Source organism: Cherax quadricarinatus, chromosome 28 (genome assembly GCF_038502225.1).
Source record: "Cherax quadricarinatus isolate ZL_2023a chromosome 28, ASM3850222v1, whole genome shotgun sequence".
Lineage (NCBI taxonomy): Eukaryota > Metazoa > Arthropoda > Malacostraca > Decapoda > Parastacidae > Cherax > Cherax quadricarinatus.
The window spans coordinates 3,342,601-3,367,021 of record NC_091319.1 but is presented as its reverse complement, the minus strand read 5'-3'; the positions used below and the strand labels follow the sequence as shown (position 1 = coordinate 3,367,021).

Below are 24,421 nucleotides of genomic sequence, written 5' to 3'. Positions count from 1 at the left end.
TTTACGCAACATTTGAATCCTTTCAAGAGGGCTGGCAATTCTCGAACAGATGCCACAGAAATATCACACCATAGCATATTTTCCCCAGGATGCGACCCACAATACCTGGAGTTTACCAGGAGAGAGTTCCGGGGGTCAGCGCCCCCGCGGCCCGGTCTGTGACCAGGCCTCATGGTGGATCAGGGCCTGATCAACCAGCCTGTTACTGCTGACTGCACGCAATCCAACGTACGAACCACAACCCGGCTGTTCAGGTCAACTCCCAGTACCTATTTTAACTGCTATGTGAAGAGGGACAACAGCGAAGTTGAGAAACTTGACCATAAATTTCGCAGAGTTGAACCTAGTATTTTCAATCACCTAGGGAGGCCTGGTCATGGACCGGGCCGCGGGGGCGTTGATCCCCGGAATAACTTCCAGGTAACCTCCAGGTAGCTACGGGTCATCCTAGGCAGCGAGGAACGCTGTTTGTACAATAAACATTACACTGTTTGAGAAAGAATATGTAAATAGAGGAGTCTATGATAGATATAAATCACAATTTAGATGAAAGGCATGAAAGATGAAAGGCATGAAGATGGTAAACAAAGGCAAAAATAGAATACCTGAAGGGTATTCTGGTGGATCACGCAGCCCTGTCCCTGATCAAGCCTCCTGGTGAATCATGGTCTGATCAACCAGGCTGCTACTGCTGGCCGCATGCAATCCAGCGGTCAGGTACTGATGCTGACGCTCTTGTACGAGTAACACACAATGGCCTTTAAATGTTGCAACACTGAAAATACTGATGGCTGTGGACTCGCCTGGAATCATTGTGCGGTTAGAATACTATTTAGGGACTAACCAAGAAATTACAAGATGATATAGTTGTATGAATGATGTAAGTCAAAGAAGAAGACTGATGAATTGATTACGATGTAGAAAGACTGACGAATATTGGTTGATTAGGGTATATAAATCTAGTGGCTGGAAGCGGTTTAGCGCTTCTCTTTGATAATAATAATCATAATAATAATAATAGTAATAATAATAATAATAATAACGGTGGCTGGAAAAAAATGAAGGGAATAACAGGAGAAAGTTGGAACGAGGGTGTGAGAAAGATATTCATTAACTGGTGTTTAAACATTCAGCATACATAAGAGTGTTTTAGATCGGTGTTAGCAGAGGCGAGTGGTTAATATGTCCTGATGTACTGTTGGAGGTTGAGGTTAGAAATATTGATGAAGGTGTATTCAGAAAAGGAAAAACGGTTATCTAGGTTTGAGTTTTTGGAAGTTAAATATTACAGTAACTACACTTTACAAAACTATGGACAGCGAGTCTTCACTGGACCATTGCTGTTTGGTCCTAAAACAGCCAAGGTGCGAGTCATGCTAAATATGTTTTCTTCTTTTCACCGAGTACAATGTATGAGGGTTTGTTTACTATATGTCATGTATATAAAGGAGGACTCGAGACCTGTCGCCAGGTTCCAGGTACAGTACCTGGAGACCAGGTGATGCATATCTCGTGTGAAGATTGGTAACGTCTCTACCAAGTAACAATATTCACAGAGAAGAAGGTTAACAATTTACTAAATCTCATCAGGTCACACTGTTCAAATCACATTGTCGTACGAGTGAGCGCAGACCTTGAGGTTAACAAATACTGATGGTATTTTCTTCCCGTCAGGTGAACGGCAAGCAAGGAAATCCCTGGAATCCCGCTGAGGGAGAAATCGACCAAGAAGTTTTCTATGAGTACACGGACTTCAAACCTTACGTCGCCAACAACAGAAAATTCGAGTTTCTGGTAAGCCATTACCCAAGAGGCGGTCAGTCGGGTACCTGGCTTGCGATGTTTAGTTGAGAAAATAATCAGGACGGACGGTGTTTCTTGACGTGGGTCTTAGTTAAATGAACCGCAGCTGGAGCTTTTGGTTAAATGACAGAGGCCTTCTACTGGCTTACCCCTCCACACCTTTAAAAATTTTAATTATGATTATAACCATTAGATTTTTATTACTAATAGGTTGTATGAAGTTCATTAGCCTTTCTTATTTTCCATAATTTCTATTAATGATTAATGGGTGTGATCGTGTAATTTTTTTTTCTGTGATACAAGGCTAAATTCTGTCACTAGTTTATACTATAATGTACCTCAACGTTAACCCAATCAAATTAAACGTAGTTTTACATAACCAAACCAATTTAAGGATATCCTAACATAACCTGCAATATCCTAACCTAATCAAACCGATCCTAGGATTCTCTAATCTAACAATACCTAACCTTGACTAGAGGGTTGTGGGCAGATTTGGCTCGTTTTAGCTAGAATATCCCTTACTATTACTTGCCCTATGTTAATGTTGGCCTGGGATCACAGGTACAAGACGGTCTGGAATGCAAAGGGAGAGAGACGATGGATCCTAGCAAGATCGACCCACCTAAAATTCCTTCCGATAACTTCCAAGTGTTCATTGAGACGCTCGTACCATCGTATGATTCCATCCAGCACCAAGTTAAAACCACCATCTTCAGGGCCTGGGTATGTTATCAGGGCCTGAGTATGTTATCACAATTATGACCAGAATTACAGTCTGGGAAGGCCAGGTAGATCTGGTCATAATTTTGACCAGATCTACCTGGAGTTCATTACCTTTGTAACTTGTTCAGCTATCAAATCTTTGGGGCCCAGTCCCTGGACCCATTATGTACCTCTGTAATCTTTTGACTACCGCCCACAGGATGGGTATGGGGTGCATAATAAACATATTAAACTAACTTCAGCTTTGCTCTTATTGTTTCTTTGTGGTTTTGTTATGTATGTTTCTCTTTCATTGTTACTGGAAAAGAAATGCAAACAGAGAACGTTTACTATAACGAAGGGCCGAAACTTTTGCAATAAAATGGCCTACTGTCTGTATTTTGTCTCTATTCCAATATTCTTCCTGTTTTACATGCCATTCTTTCGTTGTTTGTTTGTTTGATGTACGTTCTCCTCACAGATGTACTACGACAACTATAAACAGCTGCTGCGTCTCGACATTAACCCAGATATGGATGCTGTTGAACAAACCCAGGCTTACAAGAGCATTCACGACTTCAACACCGGTGAGGCTCGTTCAGGGTTCGATGTGGAATGTGTGGCCAGCGGCATCCTGGCGTGCTTCCTGCCTCGTCTTGAATTCTGCCTCGATTCCTGTGTCTGGTCATAAATCCTACCATGGTTCCTATGTCTGGTCATAAATCCCACCGTGGTTCCTGCGTCTGGTCATAAATATTACAGTGGTTTCTATGTCTGGTCATAAATAATACCGTGGTTCCTATGTCTAGCCATAAAAACTATCGTGGTTCCTATGTCTGGTCATAAATCCCACCGTGGTTCCTGCGATTGGTCATAAATCCTACCGTGGCTCCTGTGGCTGTTCCTGAACCCTATTACATTATCCTATCTTCCTGTAGCGGACCAGTGTTCTTAGTCTCTGCTACGACTCCATGAGATTACTACAAGGATTTCTGTACCTGGAGTTTACCTCCTCCTACAGAGAATCCTGTTTCCTGAAATGACTCCTGTCTCTCCTACGTAAATCCTCTTTAATTTGTATCTTGTTTAGTATGATTGTGAATTTTGAAAAGATTGACCAAAATGAAATTTTGAATTATAGATGAATATTTAGTTTCAGTAAATATTTGACTTTTTATGTATAGGTATCTGATGTTTTTTTTTAATTTTTGACATTAATTTTGGTGCAGTTATCATTATTATCAATGTTGGGATATATTAACATCGTTGCCATGCCACCATTATCACAAGTTTGTACCATTACCCATACCACTGTCAGTGTTGGCACTATTACTTTTTATTACCATGTATACCATGTATTACCATGTATACTCCAGTAATTACATTATCGCCTCAACAATGCCATCATTATTACAACCATGGCACCATTATTACCATTATTACCACTGTCATTTCATGACCACCCGAATCATTTTCACTTTTACGGCCACAGTCAAACTACCAACCAAACTACACCAAACCACTATCATTACCACCACCACTATCATCAACACCCGTCACTACTATCGTCACCCATCACTATTACTCTCACCCATGACTACTACTCTCACCCATGACTACTACTCTCACCCAAGACTACTACTCTCACCCAAGACTACTACTCTCACCCAAGACTACTATCCTCACCCAAGACTACTACCCTTACCCAGGACTACTACCCTCACCCATAACCACTACCCTCACCCATGACTACTACTCTCACCCATGACTACTACCCTCACCCATGACCACTACCCTCACCCATGACTACTACTCTCACCCATCACTACTACCGCCATCACTTATCACTACTACCACCATCAATTATCTCACTACTACCACCATCACTACTACCACCATCACTTATCACTACTACCACCATCACCCATCACTACCACAATCACCCTTGACTACTACCACCATCACTACTACCGCCATCACTTATCACTACTACCACCATCACTTATCTCACTACTACTACTACCATCACCCATCACTACCCCAATCACCCTTGACTACTACCACCATTACTACCACCACCAGGTATCGAGTACCGCATCTACATGGAGACTGGAGCATGCGACATGCAGCCCCTTGACCCCGACCAGCTGGGCAACGTGATTGGTGAGTTTTATTCCTCAAGGCGTCTCCCTTATTCTTCTCTTCCCTCAAGGCCCCTCCCTTATTCTTCTCTTCCTATTCCACAGCACTCTCCTCTCCCTCTCCTACCCTTCTCTCTCTCTCACAGCCCTTCCCTCTGGATAATGTGCAGTGATATACAGTAAGATAATCTGTGGCAAGTGTAGTACCAGATTTACGAATGGGATCAGATGATGCGTTCCATTTCCTAACGTTTCTCACTCTTGGCACTCGCAGGAAGTGGTGTTATCGCTGGAGTCATCATGGCTGACCCTGACAACCTCTTTCATCTCGACGACTCGTAAGAACCAACACGTACTTGTGCCGCCAGAGCTGTTAAGTTTGTGTAGTCCCTACTCCTTCTGTAAGCTAAAGAAAGAGATTACAGAGGTCACAGTGGGTCTTTTTCAGATTCCAATAGGCTTATAATTGAAGCTTTAAATGTGTTATTCAGTTTATTATATTACTATTTACTCTCAGTTCATCTACTACCCGGAGAAAATGCAAGTATATTATTACCACTGAAAACATTGGCCATTTATCAGGCTACAATTTCATCAAATAACATTTATTTCTAGTCCAGTAGCTTCCATGTCAGTGTACTGGTGAGCCTAAAATTGCTTGTAGTTCAATGTGTTTTCCTTTTTACAGATTTGTTATTCTTGGGAGTCACAGATGAAGGTCACATAGGCATCATATGGTGCATGTATATTCATAAAACTTAAAATTTTCATTGTGAAATTGAGTTTACAAGTGGTAATAAAAAAAAAGACTTAAGGAAACGTAAGAACATTTTGTATGAGAGGTATACAAAGTTTACAAGAATTTTGAGAATGTTTTCTGGAGTCTTCATCACTACTTAAATTTTGTTGTCCTGTGTAATGGAGGGAAGGTGACAGGAACAGATAAACTTAAAAATTAAAGAGGAGATGATGTTGGATAAATGTGATGAAAAATGAGAAGAGGAGAAAAGAGGACTGAGCGAGGACATAACAAATGAAGAGACGTAGGAAGAAAAACTAAAGTTTGGTGCCCTGCTTAATGGGAAATGACGGATAATAGTGATATAAAACAAAAAGATGTTAGTGATGGTGACTACGTGTACTTTACAGGTATTTCTTCAACGGATATGGGGAGACGAGAGGCATTAGAACAGACCGCTGGACCTCCACTAGGAATGACATTAAGAATCCCGATACCGGAGAAAACTACATGAAAGCTGTCGTAGATTACCAGTTTATTTATGTAGGTGATACTGTTTGTTGATTTAGTAATAGTGAAAAACGACAATAGTTCCCCTTCCATTTTTCGTATATTTTTAAGTTCAAGAATATTACATACACCATCAGTCTTAGTTGATGGGAACACCCGTAGTGTGTGGCTGCACTATTGTTTAAAAATTTCACAGCAGGAACAAAAACTAGAAATATTTCTGTCATATTTCCGTGAGTTTGGGTGATGTGTGTGGGGGGGGGGGAAGAGGGGGAGTGATGACAGGGTCCTTGTATGGTGGGGGAGGGTTGATACCTGGAGTTTACCTGGAGAGAGTTCCGGGGGTCAACGCCCCCGCGGCCCGGTCTGTGACCAGGCCTCCTGGTGGATCAGAGCCTGATCAACCAGGCTGTTACTGCTGGCTGCACGCAAACCAACGTACGAGCCACAGCCCGGCTGATCAGGAACCGACTTTAGGTGCTTGTCAAGTGCCAGCTTTAAGACTGCCAGGGGTCTGTTGGTAATCCCCCTTATGTATGCTGGGAGGCAGTTGAACAGTCTCGGGCCCCTGACACTTATTGTATGGTCTCTTAACGTGCTAGTGACACCCCTGCTTTTCATTGGGGGGATGTTGCATCGTCTGCCAAGTCTTTTGCTTTCGTAGTGAGTGATTTTCGTGTGCAAGTTCGGTACTAGTCCCTCTAGGATTTTCCAGGTGTATATAATCATGTATCTCTCCCGCCTGCGTTCCAGGGAATACAGGTTCAGGAACCTCAAGCGCTCCCAGTAATTGAGGTGTTTTATCTCCGTTATGCGCGCCATGAAGGTTCTCTGTACATTTTCTAGGTCAGCAATTTCATCTGCCTTGAAAGGTGCTGTTAGCATGCAGCAATATTCCAGCCTAGATAGAACAAGTGACCTGAAGAGTGTCATCATGGGCTTGGCATCCCTCGTTTTGAAGGTTCTCATTATCCATCCTGTCATTTTTCTAGCAGATGCGATCGATACAATGTTATGGTCCTTGAAGGTGAGATCCTCCGACATGATCACTCCCAGGTCTTTGACGTTGGTGTTTCGCTCTATTTTGTGGCCAGAATTTGTTTTGTACTCTGATGAAGATTTAATTTCCTCGTGTTTACCATATCTGAGTAATTGAAAGAAGAAGGGAATTTTGGCTTCGAAAGAGCGAATGGTGAGGAGAGAAAAGTAATTTCGGGGTTTTGGAGTGATGGGGAGCCTAGTTTTCCGGGAAATCTTTGTATTTTGGGGAAAGTAGCGAGAGTCCCTACAAAACGGGATGAATTGTGGGCTTCCATCTTGATGTGGCGGAGTGAGAAAAAGCTTCCTCTAATAAATATCGTGAACTGCACATACCATTTTCTCGGTGCAGTGAGCGATGATGCAAGAAGTTCCTCGTAAGTCGGGAATGAGATATTGTGTGGAAGAAAGTTGTCTATCAGTATGGCTGTTGCCTAACTCCTTGTATTAAGAATGGGTCTATTTATTGATGCAGGTCAGCACTGTATGACTCGTACAAATTAAAAAAAAAAAGTCAAATATTTAAAAATATAATAACGTTTTAGCACATTTTTCTATACCTGGAGGGTCTTCCGGGGTACATTGACCCTTGACGTTATTTTATTAAATATTTCGATGATTCAATGCAGTTTCAAGTATTTTCTGACAAACCTCAATTTTTAGGTTAAAATGTGCATTTATGCTACTAGAAAAAAATATGATTTGGCTTTACTATTTTCTATAAAGTGATCTTTTGACTGGTAGGGCTCGTATACCATTACTACTCCTAACAATTTTAGCGGTTTATTTCTGAATATAATATATCGATCATCGGTACAATAATTTTCACAGGAGGGGACAGAAATCGACGGGGAGACAATAGGTACGTCACTGCCTGCAAGCATTGACGTGACTGTGTACAATGACAGTGACCCCGACTCCATCCTCTACCGCCACATTGTCAACCTCCTCCACTTCAAGACGTCCTTCGAGACGTTCGAGATCAACCCCTTCGACGTTAGGGAGTGCATGGACACTCCCCCACAGCGGACCTGGATCAAGTTTACCTTTAAAGGTATGTTTCCTTATCCTATTCCACTCCACCATGTGCTGTTCCACTCCACCATGTGCTGTTCCACTCCACCATGTTTTGTTCCACTCCATGTGCTGTTCCACTCCACCATGTGCTGTTCCACTCCATGTACTGTTCCACTCCACCATGTGCTGTTCCACTCCACCATGTGCTGTTCCACTCCACCATGTGCTGTTCCACTCCATGTACTGTTCCACTCAACCATGTGCTGTTCCACTCCACCATGTGCTGTTCCACTCAACCATGTGCTGTTCCACTCAACCATGTGCTGTTCCACTCCACCATGTGCTGTTCCACTCAACCATGTGCTGTTCCACTCCACCATGTGCTGTTCCACTCCACCATGTGCTGTTCCACTCAACCATGTGCTGTTCCACTCAACCATGTGCTGTTCCACTCCATGTGCTGTTCCACTCCATGTGCTGTTCCACTCAACCATGTGCTGTTCCACTCCATGTGCTGTTCCACTCCACCATGTGCTGTTCCACTCAACCATGTGCTGTTCCACTCCATGTGCTGTTCCACTCCACCATGTGCTGTTCCACTCCACCATGTGCTGTTTCACTCAACCATGTGCTGTTCCACTCCATGTCCTGTTCCACTCCACCATGTGCTGTTCCACTCCACCATGTGCTGTTCCACTCCACCATGTGCTGTTCCACTCAACCATGTGCTGTTCCACTCCATGTGCTGTTCCACTCCACCATGTGCTGTTCCACTCCACCATGTGCTGTTCCACTCAACCATGTGCTGTTCCACTCCATGTGCTGTTCCACTCCACCATGTGCTGTTCCACTCCACCATGTCCTGTTTCACTCAACCATGTGCTGTTCCACTCCACCATGTCCTGTTCCACTCCACCATGTGCTGTTCCACTCCACCATGTGCTGTTCCACTCCACCATGTCCTGTTTCACTCAACCATGTGCTGTTCCACTCCACCATGTCCTGTTCCACTCCACCATGTGCTGTTCCACTCCACCATGTGCTGTTCCACTCCACCATGTCCTGTTCCACTCCACCATGTGCTGTTCCACTCCACCATGTGCTGTTCCACTCAACCATGTGCTGTTCCACTCAACCATGTGCTGTTCCACTCCATGTGCTGTTCCACTCCATGTGCTGTTCCACTCAACCATGTGCTGTTCCACTCCATGTGCTGTTCCACTCCACCATGTGCTGTTCCACTCAACCATGTGCTGTTCCACTCCATGTGCTGTTCCACTCCACCATGTGCTGTTCCACTCCACCATGTGCTGTTTCACTCAACCATGTGCTGTTCCACTCCATGTCCTGTTCCACTCCACCATGTGCTGTTCCACTCCACCATGTGCTGTTCCACTCCACCATGTGCTGTTCCACTCAACCATGTGCTGTTCCACTCCATGTGCTGTTCCACTCCACCATGTGCTGTTCCACTCCACCATGTGCTGTTCCACTCAACCATGTGCTGTTCCACTCCATGTGCTGTTCCACTCCACCATGTGCTGTTCCACTCCACCATGTGCTGTTCCACTCCACCATGTGCTGTTCCACTCAACCATGTGCTGTTCCACTCCATGTGCTGTTCCACTCCACCATGTGCTGTTCCACTCCACCATGTCCTGTTTCACTCAACCATGTGCTGTTCCACTCCACCATGTCCTGTTCCACTCCACCATGTGCTGTTCCACTCCACCATGTGCTGTTCCACTCCACCATGTCCTGTTCCACTCCACCATGTGCTGTTCCACTCCACCATGTGCTGTTCCACTCAACCATGTGCTGTTCCACTCCACCATGTCCTGTTTCACTCAACCATGTGCTGTTCCACTCAACCATGTGCTGTTCCACTCCACCATGTGCTGTTCCACTCCACCATGTGCTGTTTCACTCAACCATGTGCTGTTCCACTCCATGTGCTGTTCCACTCCACCATGTGCTGTTCCACTCCATGTCCTGTTCCACTCCACCATGTCCTGTTCCATTCCACCATGTCCTGTTCCACTTCATTACCTGGAGTTTACCTGGAGAGAGTTCCGGGGGTCAACGCCCCCGCGGCCCGGTCTGTGACCAGGCCTCCTGGTGGATCAGAGCCTGATCAACCAGGCTGTTGCTGCTGGCTGCACGCAAACCAACGTACGAGCCACAGCCTGGCTGATCAGGAACCGACTTTAGGTGCTTGTCCAGTGCCAGCTTGAAGACTGCCAGGGGTCTGTTGGTAATCCCCCTTATGTATGCTGGGAGGCAGTTGAACAGTCTCGGGCCCCTGACACTTATTGTATGGTCTCTTAACGTGCTAGTGACACCCCTGCTTTTCATTGGGGGGATGTTGCATCGTCTGCCAAGTCTTTTGCTTTCGTAGTGAGTGATTTTCGTGTGCAAGTTCGGTACTAGTCCCTCTAGGATTTTCCAGGTGTATATAATCATGTATCTCTCCCGCCTGCGTTCCAGGGAATACAGGTTCAGGAACCTCAAGCGCTCCCAGTAATTGAGGTGTTTTATCTCCGTTATGCGCGCCGTGAAAGTTCTCTGTACATTTTCTAGGTCAGCAATTTCACCTGCCTTGAAAGGTGCTGTTAGTGTGCAGCAATATTCCAGCCTAGATAGAACAAGTGACCTGAAGAGTGTCATCATGGGCTTGGCATCCCTCGTTTTGAAGGTTCTCATTATCCATCCTGTCATTTTTCTAGCAGATGCGATTGATACAATGTTATGGTCCATGTGCTGTTCCACTCAACCATGTGCTGTTCCACTCCTCCATGTGCTGTTCCACTCCACCATGTCTTGTTTCACTCCATCATGTGCTGGCCCGGTGGTCTGGTGGCTAAAGCTCCCGCTTCACACACGGAGGGCCCGGGTTCGATTCCCGGCGGGTGGAAATTCCGACACGTTTCCTTACACCTACTGTCCTGTTCACCTAGCAGCAAATAGGTACCTGGGTGTTAGTCGACTGGTGTGGGTCGCATCCTGGGGGACAAGATTAAGGACCCCAATGGAAATAAGTTAGACAGTCCTCGATGACGCACTGACTTTCTTGGGTTATCCTGGGTGGCTAACCCTCCGGGGTTAAAAATCCGAACGAAATCTTATCTTATCTTATCCACTCCACCATGTGCTGTTCCACTCCACTATTCTCTTGTGTCTCCCTCCTCCTTATGTCTCTAAACAGAAAGGTTGCTAATCCATATATGGCTTTCAATTTCATCTCGAAATACTTTAATTGGCTTTTCTTAACCCATTACTGTTATTATTAATTATAATGTTCACTGGGAGGCATTAAACTGTTAAGTCATATATTTGTATTAGATTTGATCCAAGGAAGGTAGCAGTCACTGCAATTCCTTTTATGATGTCTTCATTAGCATCAATTCACCCTCCCCCCCCTTGAAGGGAATGAGGAAAGCTCGGCAATAAGGATAGGACCCCATACCTATCCTGAGCAGTAAGGAGGTATCACTGTTGCTTTCCAACAGGTGACTGGTTCCAGGGGGCGTCGCAGGAGCCAGATGCCTTCCAGAGAGCGCTCCTTTCCAAGATCTCAACCAGCGGCACTTCCTTCGTCAGGTTACCTGAAATACGTGTAAGAACGCTCTCCATCTGGTGATTTTTAAATGCAATTATATTATGTATCTCATTTATAGGGAAGTCCTGTAGCCCTAAAGGTTATAAATGCCTTGGGAATGGGAGATAATCTGCTCAAATTGTTTGGATAGTCTGCCACCGAAATCTACGTAATGATGGAGGAGTTGACGCCCTAATCTAGCTCGGGCTAATTTGACCTGACATGACCTTTCCTCCTGCAGCTGGACCACGACACAAACTTTGTGTATGCCACACTGCTGCTCCTCGAACCTGCTCCTTACCACTTCCAGTTCGAGCGTCTTGAAGATACTAAACCCACGGACAGCGACACCCAGGTAGACCTGGTGGTACCTTCCTTCAAAGACAGATGAACAGTGCCAGTTGTCAGTTAGTTTAACATCTTTATTATGCACCCCACAGCCATCTTGTGGGTAGCAGTTTGTGTCTGCCTCCCCTTAGTTATGTCCTCTTCCTAAGTGTGTAAATTAGATTGTGTAATACGTAGTGTGTATATTTTCTTATGTAGGGAAAAATCTGAGTGCGAAGACATGAATATATGTATACTATATTTCTTTCTATATAAACGTGATAATTGCAAACCAGTAATATTCGAATGAAAATATTGGATGTTTGTATAGTAGATTAGATTATAAACTTTATATAAACTATTGTAGAGAATATAGTACCAGAGAAGAGGGCAGAGTCAGCATTACCTGTCACTTGTACATGAGCACTGTTATTCGAAGAGTGTGTTTCAGTCTTTCTTCTTGTTGTTTTGTTATTTTCCTATGTACTTTTATATATTTTGTTTGTCAAATATATCTGTCTTCTTAACTTTATCCAGAGTGGTGGCAGCTACTTTTATCTCGTGTTTTTTTTCCTTTATTCAGTGTTACTGACAGAATTTTTCTGGTGGGGAGGCAGAACATGTCTGTAGCAGCCCATATGGTCTGCTACTGAAAACTTGAGCTCAAGATTTCCATTCCCATGTGGCTTGTTCTTTATATATATATATATATATATATATATATATATATATATATATATATATATATATATATATATATATATATATATATATATATATATATATATATATATATATATAATGTCGTGCCGAATATGTAAAACTGGTCAATTAGCAATAACTCATTTAAAATTAAGTCCTTTCTAAAATTTTCTATTATACGTTTAAAGATATATTTTTTTCATTAATGTTAATGTAAAAATTTATAATTTTGCACCAAAAGGAACTTAGAAAACTTACCTAACCTTATTATAACAAGCGCAATTCATTTTAGCCTAACCCAACTAAATATATTTTAGATTTGTTTACAATAATTTAATACTAAACAAACACAGTGAAATATATTTTTTTCGCTAGGTTCAAAATGATTTTGGCGAAATTATTGCATACACAAATTTTCACTTGTCCTATATGGCAAGATGAGCGTTGCTATTTAAGCCAAGATCGCAAGTTCTGCCTATTCGGCACGACATATATATATATATATATATATATATATATATATATATATATATATATATATATATATGTGTGCAAGGAATTCGCGAGAGCAGGCGAAATATACACAAACACTGATCTCTGGCTGAAGCAGACTCGAACCTACGAACCTTAGGACAAGGTACGCAGTGCTTTACCAATCTACCCACACTGGACAATACCTTGGCGTGTAGCTTGCGCTACACGTTTTGATCGAAGGCAGCCAGCTTTCAGGGAGAAGGCTTACAGCTTTTCATCTCATCCCCTTCATGCATCAGCCTTTGTGTATATTTCGCATGCTCTCGCGAATTCCTTGCATTGTTAAAAAATCTCTAGTAAGGCTGATGCATGCAGGGGATGAGATGAAAAGCTGTAAGCCTTCTCCCTGAAAGCTGGCTGCCTTGGATCAAAACGTGTAGCGCAAGCTACACGCCAAGGTATTGTCCAGTGTGGGTAGATTGGTAAAGCACTGCGTACCTTGTCCTAAGGTTCGTAGGTTCGAGTCTCCTTCAGCCAGAGATCAGTGTATATATATATATATATATATATATATATATATATATATATATATATATATATATATATATATATATATATATATATATATATATATATATATATATATATATATATATATATATATATATATATATATATATATATATATATATATATATATATATATATATATATGAACATTAAATTGGTATAAAATACCTACAGGTTGTTAGGTAAGACACATATGCAACAGTTAGGTATCTTTATTACGAAACGTTTCGCCTACACAGTAGGCTTCTTCAATCGAGTACAGAAAAGTTGATAGAAGCAGAAGAGACTTGAAGACGATGTAATCAGTCCATCACCCTTAAAGTTTTGAGGTGGTCAGTCCCTCAGTCCGGAGAAGAGCATTGTTCCGAAGTCTGATGGACTGATTACATCGTCTTCAAGTCTCTTCTGCTTCTATCAACTTTTCTGTACTCGATTGAAGAAGCCTACTGTGTAGGCGAAACGTTTCGTAATAAAGATACCTAACTGTTGCACATTATATATATATATATATATATATATATATATATATATATATATATATATATATATATATATATATATATATATATATATATATATATATATATATATATATATATATATATATATTTCAACAAGTCGGCCGACTCCCACTGAGGCAGGGTGACCCAAAAAAGAAAGAAAATCCCCAAAAAGAAAATACTTTCATCATTCAACACTTTCACCTCACTCACATATTATCACTGTTTTTGCAGAGGTGCTCAGAATACAACAGTTTAGAAGCATATACGTATAAAGATACACAACATATCCCTCCAAACTGCCAATATCCAAAACCCCTCCTTTAAAGTGCAGGCATTGTACTTCCCATTTCCAGGACTCAAGTCCGACTTTATGAAAATAACCAGTTTCCCTGAATCCCTTCACTAAAAATTACCCTGCTCACACTCCAACAGATCGTCAGGTCTCAAGTATCATTCGTCTCCATTCACTCCTATCTAACACGCTCATGCACGCTTGCTGGAAGTCCAAGCCCCTCGCCCACAAAACCTCCTTTACCCCCTCTTTCCAACCCTTTCGAGGATGACCCCTACCCCTCTTTCCTTCCCCTATAGATTTATATGCTTTCCATGTCATTCTACTTTGATCCATTCTCTCTAAATGACCAAACCACCTCAACAACCCCTCTTCTGCCCTCTGACTAATGCTTTTATTAACTCCACACCTTCTCCTAATTTCCACACTCCGAATTTTCTGCATATTTACACCACACATTGCCCTTAGACAGGACTTCTCCACTGCCTCCAACCGTCTCCTAGCTGCTGCATTTACCACCCAAGCTTCACATCCATATAAGAGTGTTGGTACTACTATACTTTCATACATTCCCTTCTTTGCCTCCATAGATAACGTTTTTTGACTCCACATATACCTCAATGCACCACTCACCTTTTTTCCCTCATCAATTCTATGATTAACCTCATCCTTCATAAATCCATCCGCCGACACGTCAACTCCCAAGTATCTGAAAGCATTCACTTCTTCCATACTCCTCCTCCCCAATTTGATATCCAATTTTTCTTTATCTAAATCATTTGATACCCTCATCACCTTACTCTTTTCTATGTTCACTTTCAACTTTCTACCTTTACACACATTCTCAAACTCATCCACTAACCTTTGCAATTTTTCTTTAGAATCTCCCATAAGCACAGTATCATCAGCAAAAAGTAACTGTGTCAATTCCCATTTTGAATTTGATTCCCCATAATTTAATCCCACCCCTCTCCCGAACACCCTAGCATTTACTTCTTTTACAACCCCATCTATAAATATATTAAACAACCATGGTGACATTACACATCCCTGTCTAAGACGTACTTTTACCGGGAAGTAGTCTCCCTCTCTTCTACACACCCTAACCTGAGCCTCACTATCCTCATAAAAACTCTTAACAGCATTTAGTAACTTACCACCTATTCCATATACTTTCAACATCTGCCACATTGCTCCTCTATCCACTCTATCATATGCCTTTTCTAAATCCATAAATGCAATAAAAACTTCCCTACCTTTATCTAAATACTGTTCACATATATGCTTCAATGTAAACACCTGATCTACACATCCCCTACCCACTCTGAAGCCTCCTTGCTCATCCGCAATCCTACATTCTGTCCTACCTCTAATTCTTTCAATTATAACCCTACCGTATACTTTTCCTGGTATACTCGGTAAACTTATTCCTCTATAATTTTTACAATCTCTTTTGTCCCCCTTCCCTTTATATAAAGGAACTATACATGCTCTCTGCCAATCCCTAGGTACCTTCCCCTCTTTCATACACTTATTAAACAAAAGTACCAACCACTCCAACACTATATCCCCCCCTGCTTTTAACATTTCTGTCATGATCCCATCAGTTCCAGCTGCTTTACCCCCTTTCATTCTACGTAATGCCTCACATACCTCCACCACTCTTAGTAGGTTGGTAAACAGCAACCACCCAGGGAGGTACTACCGTCCTGCCAAGTGAGTGTAAACCGGAAGCCTGTAATTGTTTTACATGATTGTAGGATTGCTGGTGTCCATTTTTCTGTCTCATAAACATGCAAGATTTCAGGTATGTCTTGCTACTTCTACTTACACTTAGGTCACACTACACATACATGTACAAGCATATATATACACACCCCTCTGGGTTTTCTAATATTTTCTTACTAGTTCTTATTCTTGATGTTTATTTTCTCTTACCTCCATGGGGAAGTGGAACAGAATTCTTCCTCCGTAAGCCATGCGTGTTGTAGGAGGCAACTAAAATGCTGGGAGCAAGGGGCTAGTAACCTCTTCTCCTGTATATATTACTAAATGTAAAAGGAGAAACTTTCGTTTTTCCATTTGGGCCACACCGCCTCGGTGGGATACGGCCGGTTTGTTGAAAGAAGAAGGGGATAAAAGAGAGTGCAAAAATTATAGGGGGATAAGTCTGTTGAGTGTACCTGGTAAAGTGTATGGTAGAGTTATAATTGAAAGAATTAAGAGTAAGACGGAGAATAGGATAGCAGATGAACAAGGAGGCTTTAGGAAAGGTAGGGGGTGTGTGGACCAGGTGTTTACAGTGAAACATATAAGTGAACAGTATTTAGATAAGGCTAAAGAGGTCTTTGTGGCATTTATGGATTTGGAAAAGGCGTATGACAGGGTGGATAGGGGGGCAATGTGGCAGATGTTGCAAGTGTATGGTGTAGGAGGTAGGTTACTGAAAGCAGTGAAGAGTTTTTACGAGGATAGTGAGGCTCAAGTTAGAGTATGTAGGAAAGAGGGAAATTTTTTCCCAGTAAAAGTAGGCCTTAGACAAGGATGTGTGATGTCACCGTGGTTGTTTAATATATTTATAGATGGGGTTGTAAGAGAAGTAAATGCGAGGGTCTTGGCAAGAGGCGTGGAGTTAAAAGATAAAGAATCACACACAAAGTGGGAGTTGTCACAGCTGCTCTTTGCTGATGACACTGTGCTCTTGGGAGATTCTGAAGAGAAGTTGCAGAGATTGGTGGATGAATTTGGTAGGGTGTGCAAAAGAAGAAAATTAAAGGTGAATACAGGAAAGAGTAAGGTTATGAGGATAACAAAAAGATTAGGTGATGAAAGATTGAATATCAGATTGGAGGGAGAGAGTATGGAGGAGGTGAACGTATTCAGATATTTGGGAGTGGACGTGTCAGCGGATGGGTCTATGAAAGATGAGGTGAATCATAGAATTGATGAGGGAAAAAGAGTGAGTGGTGCACTTAGGAGTCTGTGGAGACAAAGAACTTTGTCCTTGGAGGCAAAGAGGGGAATGTATGAGAGTATAGTTTTACCAATGCTCTTATATGGGTGTGAAGCGTGGGTGATGAATGTTGCAGCGAGGAGAAGGCTGGAGGCAGTGGAGATGTCATGTCTGAGGGCAATGTGTGGTGTGAATATAATGCAGAGAATTCGTAGTTTGGAAGTTAGGAGGAGGTGCGGGATTACCAAAACTGTTGTCCAGAGGGCTGAGGAAGGGTTGTTGAGGTGGTTCGGACATGTAGAGAGAATGGAGCGAAACAGAATGACTTCAAGAGTGTATCAGTCTGTAGTGGAAGGAAGGCGGGGTAGGGGTCGGCCTAGGAAGGGTTGGAGGGAGGGGGTAAAGGAGGTTTTGTGTGCGAGGGGCTTGGACTTCCAGCAGGCATGCGTGAGCGTGTTTGATAGGAGTGAATGGAGACAAATGGTTTTTAATACTTGACGTGCTGTTGGAGTGTGAGCAAAGTAACATTTATGAAGGGATTCAGGGAAACCGGCAGGCCGGACTTGAGTCCTGGAGATGGGAAGTACAGTGCCTGCACTCTGAAGGAGGGGTGTTAATGTTGCAGTTTAAAAACTGTAGTGTAAAGCACCCTTCTGGCAAGACAGTGATGGAGTGAATGATGGTGAAAGTTTTTCTTTTTCGGGCCACCCTGCCTTGGTGGGAATCGGCCGGTGTGATAATAAAAAAAAAAAAAATATATATATATATATATATATAATATAATATATATATGTATATTATATAAATATTTATATATATATAAATATTATATATATATATTTTTTTTTTTTTTCAACAAGTCGGCCGTCTCCCACCGAGGCAGGGTGACCCAAAAAAGAAAGAAAATCCCCAAAAAGAAAATACTTTCATCATCATTCAACACTTTCACCACACTCACACATTATCACTGTTTTTGCAGAGGTGCTCAGAATACAACAGTTTAGAAGCATATACGTATAAAGATATACAACATATCCCTCCAAACTGCCAATATCCCAAAACCCCTCCTTTAAAGTGCAGGCATTGTACTTCCCATTTCTAGGACTCAAGTCAAACTATATGAGAATAAATATATATATATATATATATATATATATATATATATATATATATATATATATATATATATATATATATATATATATATATATATATATATATATATATATAATTGTAGGTAGTAGGTTGGTAGACAGCAACCGCCCAGGGAGGTACTACCATCCTGCCAAGTGAGTGTAAAACGAAAGCCTGTAATCGTTTTACATGATGGTAGGATTGCTGGTGTCTTTTGTCTGTCTCATAAATATGCAAGATTACAGGTTAGTCTTGCTACTTCTACTTACACTTAGGTCACACTACACATACATGTACAAGCATATATATACACACCCCTCTGGGTTCTCTTCTATTTTCTTTCTAATTCTTGTTCTTGTTTATTTCCTCTTATCTCCATGGGGAAGTGGAACAGAATTCTTCCTCTGTAAGCCATGCGTGTCGTAAGAGGCGACTAAAATGCCGGGAGCAAGGGGCTAGTAACCCCTTCTCCTGAATATATTACTAAATTTAAAAGGAGAAACTTCAGTTTTTTCTTTTGGGCCACCCCACCTCAGTGGGATACGGCTGGTACGTTGAAAAAAGAAGAAAGATATATATAATTAGGTAGTAGGTTGGTAAACAGCAACCGCCCAGGGAGGTACCACCGTCCTGCCAAGTGAGTGTAAAATGGAAACCTTTATTTGTTTTACATGATGGTAGGATTGCTGGTGTCTCTTTTCTGTCTAATAAACATGCACAATTTTGGGTACATCTTGCTACTTCTACTTACACTTAGATCACACTACACATACATGTACAAGCATATATATACACACCCCTCTGGGTTTTCTTCTATTTACTTTCTAGTTCTTGTTCTTGTTTATTTCCTTTTATCTCCATGGGGAAGTGGAACAGAATTCTTCCTCCGTAAGCCATGCGTGTTGTAAGAGGCGACTAAAATGCCCGGAGCATGGGGCTAGTAACCTCTTCTCCTGTATAAATTACTAAATTTAAAAAGAGAAACTTTAATTTTTCTTTTTGGGCCACCCTGCCTTGGTGGGAGACAGTCGACTTGTCGAAAATTTTATATATATATATATATATATATATATATATATATATATATACACTATATATATATATATATATTGTATATATATATATATATATATATTATATATATATTGTATATATATATATATATATATATATTCTCCATGGGGAAGTGGAACAGAATTCTTCCTCCGTAAGCCATGCGTGTTGTAAGAGGCGACTAAAATGCCAGGAGCAAGGGGCTAGTAACCTCTTCTCCTGTATATATTACTAAATGCAAAAGGAGAAACTTTCGTTTTTCCTTTTGGGCCACCCCGCCTCGGTGGGATACAGCCGGTGTGTTGAAAGAAAAGAATATATATATATATATATATATATATATATATATATATATATATATATATATATATATATATATATATATATATATATATATATATATATATATATATATATATGCAAAACAACCACTGTGAAAAAATGAGAGAAATTCCAAGCGCTTTCGTGACTACTCACATTGAGTGGTCACGAAAGCGCTTGGAATTTCTCTATTCTTTCAGAGTGGTTGTTTTGCATATTTTGAAATCACCTGTTTACTGTGATCTTATTGCATGTATGTATATATATATATATATATATATATATATAATTTTCTTCGACAAGTCGACTGTCTCCCACCGAGGCAGGGTGACCCAAAAAAGAAAGAAAATCCCCAAAAAGATAATACTTACATCATCATTCAACACTCACCTCACACATAATCACTGTTTTTGCAGAGGTGCTCAGAATACAACAGTTTAGAAGCATATAGTTATAAAATTACACAACATATCCCTCCCAGCTGCTAATATCCCAAACCCCTCCTTTAAAGCGCAGGCATTGTACTTCCCATTTCCAGGACTCAAGTCCAGCTATATAAAAATAACCGGTTTCCCTGAATGCCTTCACTAAATATTACCCTGTTCACACTCCAACAGCTCGTCAGGTCCCAAATACCATTCATCTCCATTCACAATGCCATGTTGATGGCATTGGTGTGATATTTTTCTGTTTCATTAGCTTCACAACAGACTTTGTCACACCAGCAAACACAACCTAACAGTGCAAGGTAAATATTATTAGGTATGCAAATTTCAGCTCATGTTAGGCACAACATAAATGCAATATAACAAATTATGTGGATCAGAAAAACACAAAGCCTGGTAAATTGGAAATCATTAGGTTTGATGCAAGGGATGGAAGGAGAGTTCCAGATACTAGGATCATGAGCCCCTTTACCAATATTAAAACACCCCCATGAATGCCTATGATAAATAAAATTTATACAATTGAGTGAATAATAATGCCTGTGTGAATATTAATTATGCCTGAGTGAATAATAATAATAATGTGCGAGTGGTCTTCACACAGCTGGAAATGTCCATAGAAGACGTTGACGAGTGTGCCCTGCAGTGTCTACGTTATGTCAGGTTCCAGTGTGTGTAAGTTATATTAATATTCAACCTTTCCCTATCATCAGCATGTTGACTACTCTGTTTATTTACATAAATTGGATCCCATCATTGTACAAGCCACAGTGCAGCATGCTAGTGTGGCCATTAGCCATAAGTCACATATGTATGTACCTATAACATCTTGATAAAACACTTGTCTCATGTCATAATTTGTTCTTGTGATTTCTCAGCAAATGTTAGGTCAGGTCAGGTGAGATTTGAATGGAGCATAAATGGAAGCGCTGAACCTGTAAGTCTCGCTCTTTGCCTGGGAAATGACAGGTAACCAGGCTCATTCTAAGGGATAATTGTATATAACCCATTCGTTCGATCAAGAACCATTCACTAGCATCATGGCACCATCTGTTGAAGGGCTTGTATATCAAATATCCAAGTATCAGTTCCATGCATCAAGAAACTTCTCACGTCTTTAATTTACTTACTCCATTTTAGGCAGAAAAATCCTTGTTTTCTACTTGATAAGGCCCCATAGTGGGTGATAACAAAAAAAGCACAATACTGTGACTGGAACGATACACAAATAACCCGCACATAGAAGAGAGGAGCTTACGACGACGTTTCGGTCCAACTTGGACCAAGTCGGACTGAAATGCTGTTATAAGCTCCTCTCTTCTATGTGCGGGTTATTTGCGTGGGTGATAAATCTCCACTGTGGGCAGTAAAGCCCAGTGTGGGCTTTTTCTTCCCTGCTTATACCATCTTTGAATTTCCTACTCAAATATATTCAAGCTTGAAAATACATACAATGCAATACAATTTTCAGTTCTTTATGCAGCACAAATACCGTAGTTTACATGTAATAAAACACAGGAACGAAGAAAAGCCATTAATATGCAATGCATTTCGCACCATTGATCGCATTCCTCGATAGGTCCTTCTACGAGTGTCAGGATTTGAATAAGAACTGCTTCGTGAGCAACTACAAGGACTCTCCTGGGAACTTCGTGGACATCCCCAAGAACTGCTCCCACTACAAAAAGGCTCTGATCAAGAACACCAAGATACAAAAGACCAATGATGAAGTTCTCCTATGGCTTGACGGCCAGGTGTCCATGGGGATCTTCGTTCTCAGGATCAAATATCAAGATATTGGCGGACAAGTAAGTCTGCTGATTGCTTTCACTACTGTTCTGTTGTAGTTTGAACTACCATTAGTAAAATTTATTTTATTAGTAATATTAGTGGTGGTAGTACAATCAAATATAAGTGCTAAACCCACTGTAGTAGTAACAGTACATGTATTATATTCATGGACATGCAGTGAAAACCATGAGGGTAGTGAGCATTTAGTGAATGGGAGGTATATAATCAGGTTTTGACTCGAGGAACGGGAATGTAGCACAGATTCCTCAGATCAAAAGCCATTTACCAGCATCCTTCTACTCTTGGAGGAAATAAAAGTGTTCAATCAAGTATTTTCATTGAAACTCCCCACCTAGGCTGAAATATTTTAACACCATATATGAAACCCATCCTGTGTGATGAAATACTGTATTCAAAATCCAAGGTATTTATCTGCAAAATGTTACAACAGACATAAGTAAAAGAACAATGTGGACATAATACACATAGTGTACCATTGTGCAAAGTCTATGCTATACCCGTCATAACAAAATAAAATAAATTACGTTGTGCTACTCTTCGTGACCGAACTTATGTCTGTATAAAAAAATCATTACAATTATCAGATCATTAATGAACACTGTAACTTGCTTAGCCATCACAACATTGCTACCCAGCCCTCAAAGTTTCGAACTACTGCTCACTGGATAGGTAAGGAGAGCATAATGAACCCATAGCTCGATTGCTAGCACGCTCAGCTCACACATTGAAGTCCACGGTTCAATCCCTGGTATGGGTGGAAACGTTAGGACATGTTTCCTTAAGACACCTGCTGTCCCTGTTCACCTGAGTGTTAGTTGACTGATGCGAGTCGCATCCTGGGGACAAAATTGACCTAATTTGCCTAGAGTGTTCTGCATAACAAGGGGATTTCTATACATATAATAGTATGTCATTGATGTCAGCTAGGCCTTTTATACCTTGTACTTGTACAACTTATTATTATTAAACTATCTAACAATTTGCTAAATAAAAAAATTATTTATATACAGACAAAGACTGGAATATACAATGCCACTTTTGTGGAGGAAATCTTGATGCCTGACGACCCCATCCTGGTGGACCTAATTAGAGAAGACTTTCAGATGGCCTTCATCCATGGCAAGCTGCAGGCCCAGTACACCGACCTGCAGCTAAACAAGGTCATTGCTTCTATCACTGTTCACGTTATGTTTCATCCAGTGCCACTATCAAGCCAGTAGGAGTCACACAGCTCCTGGGTAATGGGAGGCTATCAGGCAGGAAGCTGTCAGGTTAGAGCCAAGGAAGGGGAAGGTGAGGTTCAATTCATTGGATCAAGAGAACTTCAACTGCATTGAGAAACCTTTCTTGACGGGTCACTCTTCAAAACCTCACAAAATGAACTATATTTCGGTCCATTCTCAACCATTGTTAAGTAGCAAGTAACAGTCCAGGAAGGACCAAGACATTTGGGTTTCATTTCCAATTTGTTTTTAGAAAATATCACCTGTATTTTTCCAGCAGTAATCCAACACTCTTACTACAGTGGACCCCCGCATAACGATTACCTCCGAATGTGACCAATTATGTAAGTGTATTTATGTAAGTGCGTTTGTACGTGTATGTTTGGGGGTCTGAAATGGACTTATCTACTTCACAATATTTCTTATGGGAACAAATTCGGTCAGTACTGGCACCTGAACATACTTCTGGAGTGAAAAAATATCGTTAACCGGGGGTCCACTGTATATTGTCTCAGTCTTTCTCTTTCAGTACACCACCTGTACTCACATTCTATATTATTACTGTATTATTATATCCAACAGGGAAGTAATAAAATTCAGGATTCATGCATACAGCATTTTTGAGAATGGGATGTAATAGTGTTTGATGTGAGAAAAATGGAGTGTAACTCCAGTTCCTCAGATAAGGAGCCCTTCATCAGCATGCAGATGCTCTATGGTGGGACTTCAATTAATAGTTCCCAACAGTAAAGCACAGAACCAATAGAAAAAATATATTAACTTTACTGGGTTAACCTAGTTACAATCCGTATAAACATACATGTGTACTATGAATGAGTCTGCCCGTATGATTATCATCATCATCATACGTGCTAAGCCCACAAGGGTCAATGTCTGACCATAACACCTGTGCATATAACATCTGTATATATATAATATATGCATGCACATAACACCTCTGCCCCCAGGATCACTGTAAAAACTTATTACATGCGTGCCAAGTAATTACAAAATTAGTTATGTAAAAGGACACAAATTGACAATAAAATGTGACATTTTA

At 41.0% G+C, this 24,421-nt stretch overlaps 1 protein-coding gene across 4 annotated transcripts in view; it reads left to right on the top strand.

The window, feature by feature from the left end:
- LOC128693147 (uncharacterized) overlaps positions 1-24,421 on the top strand; it is a 60,784-nt gene that overhangs the window by 30,016 nt on the left and 6,347 nt on the right. For all 4 annotated transcript variants that reach the window (XM_070089324.1, XM_070089325.1, XM_070089322.1 and 1 more), the window contains 12 exons: positions 1,675-1,794; positions 2,368-2,529; positions 2,990-3,095; positions 4,591-4,671; positions 4,924-4,987; positions 5,799-5,931; positions 7,768-7,990; positions 11,463-11,569; positions 11,793-11,906; positions 20,931-21,001; positions 21,906-22,134; positions 23,149-23,298. In XM_070089324.1, coding sequence (XP_069945425.1) covers positions 1,675-1,794; positions 2,368-2,529; positions 2,990-3,095; positions 4,591-4,671; positions 4,924-4,987; positions 5,799-5,931; positions 7,768-7,990; positions 11,463-11,569; positions 11,793-11,906; positions 20,931-21,001; positions 21,906-22,134; positions 23,149-23,298 — 1,560 coding nt within the window. The remainder of the gene's footprint in view (positions 1-1,674; positions 1,795-2,367; positions 2,530-2,989; positions 3,096-4,590; positions 4,672-4,923; positions 4,988-5,798; positions 5,932-7,767; positions 7,991-11,462; positions 11,570-11,792; positions 11,907-20,930; positions 21,002-21,905; positions 22,135-23,148; positions 23,299-24,421) is intronic.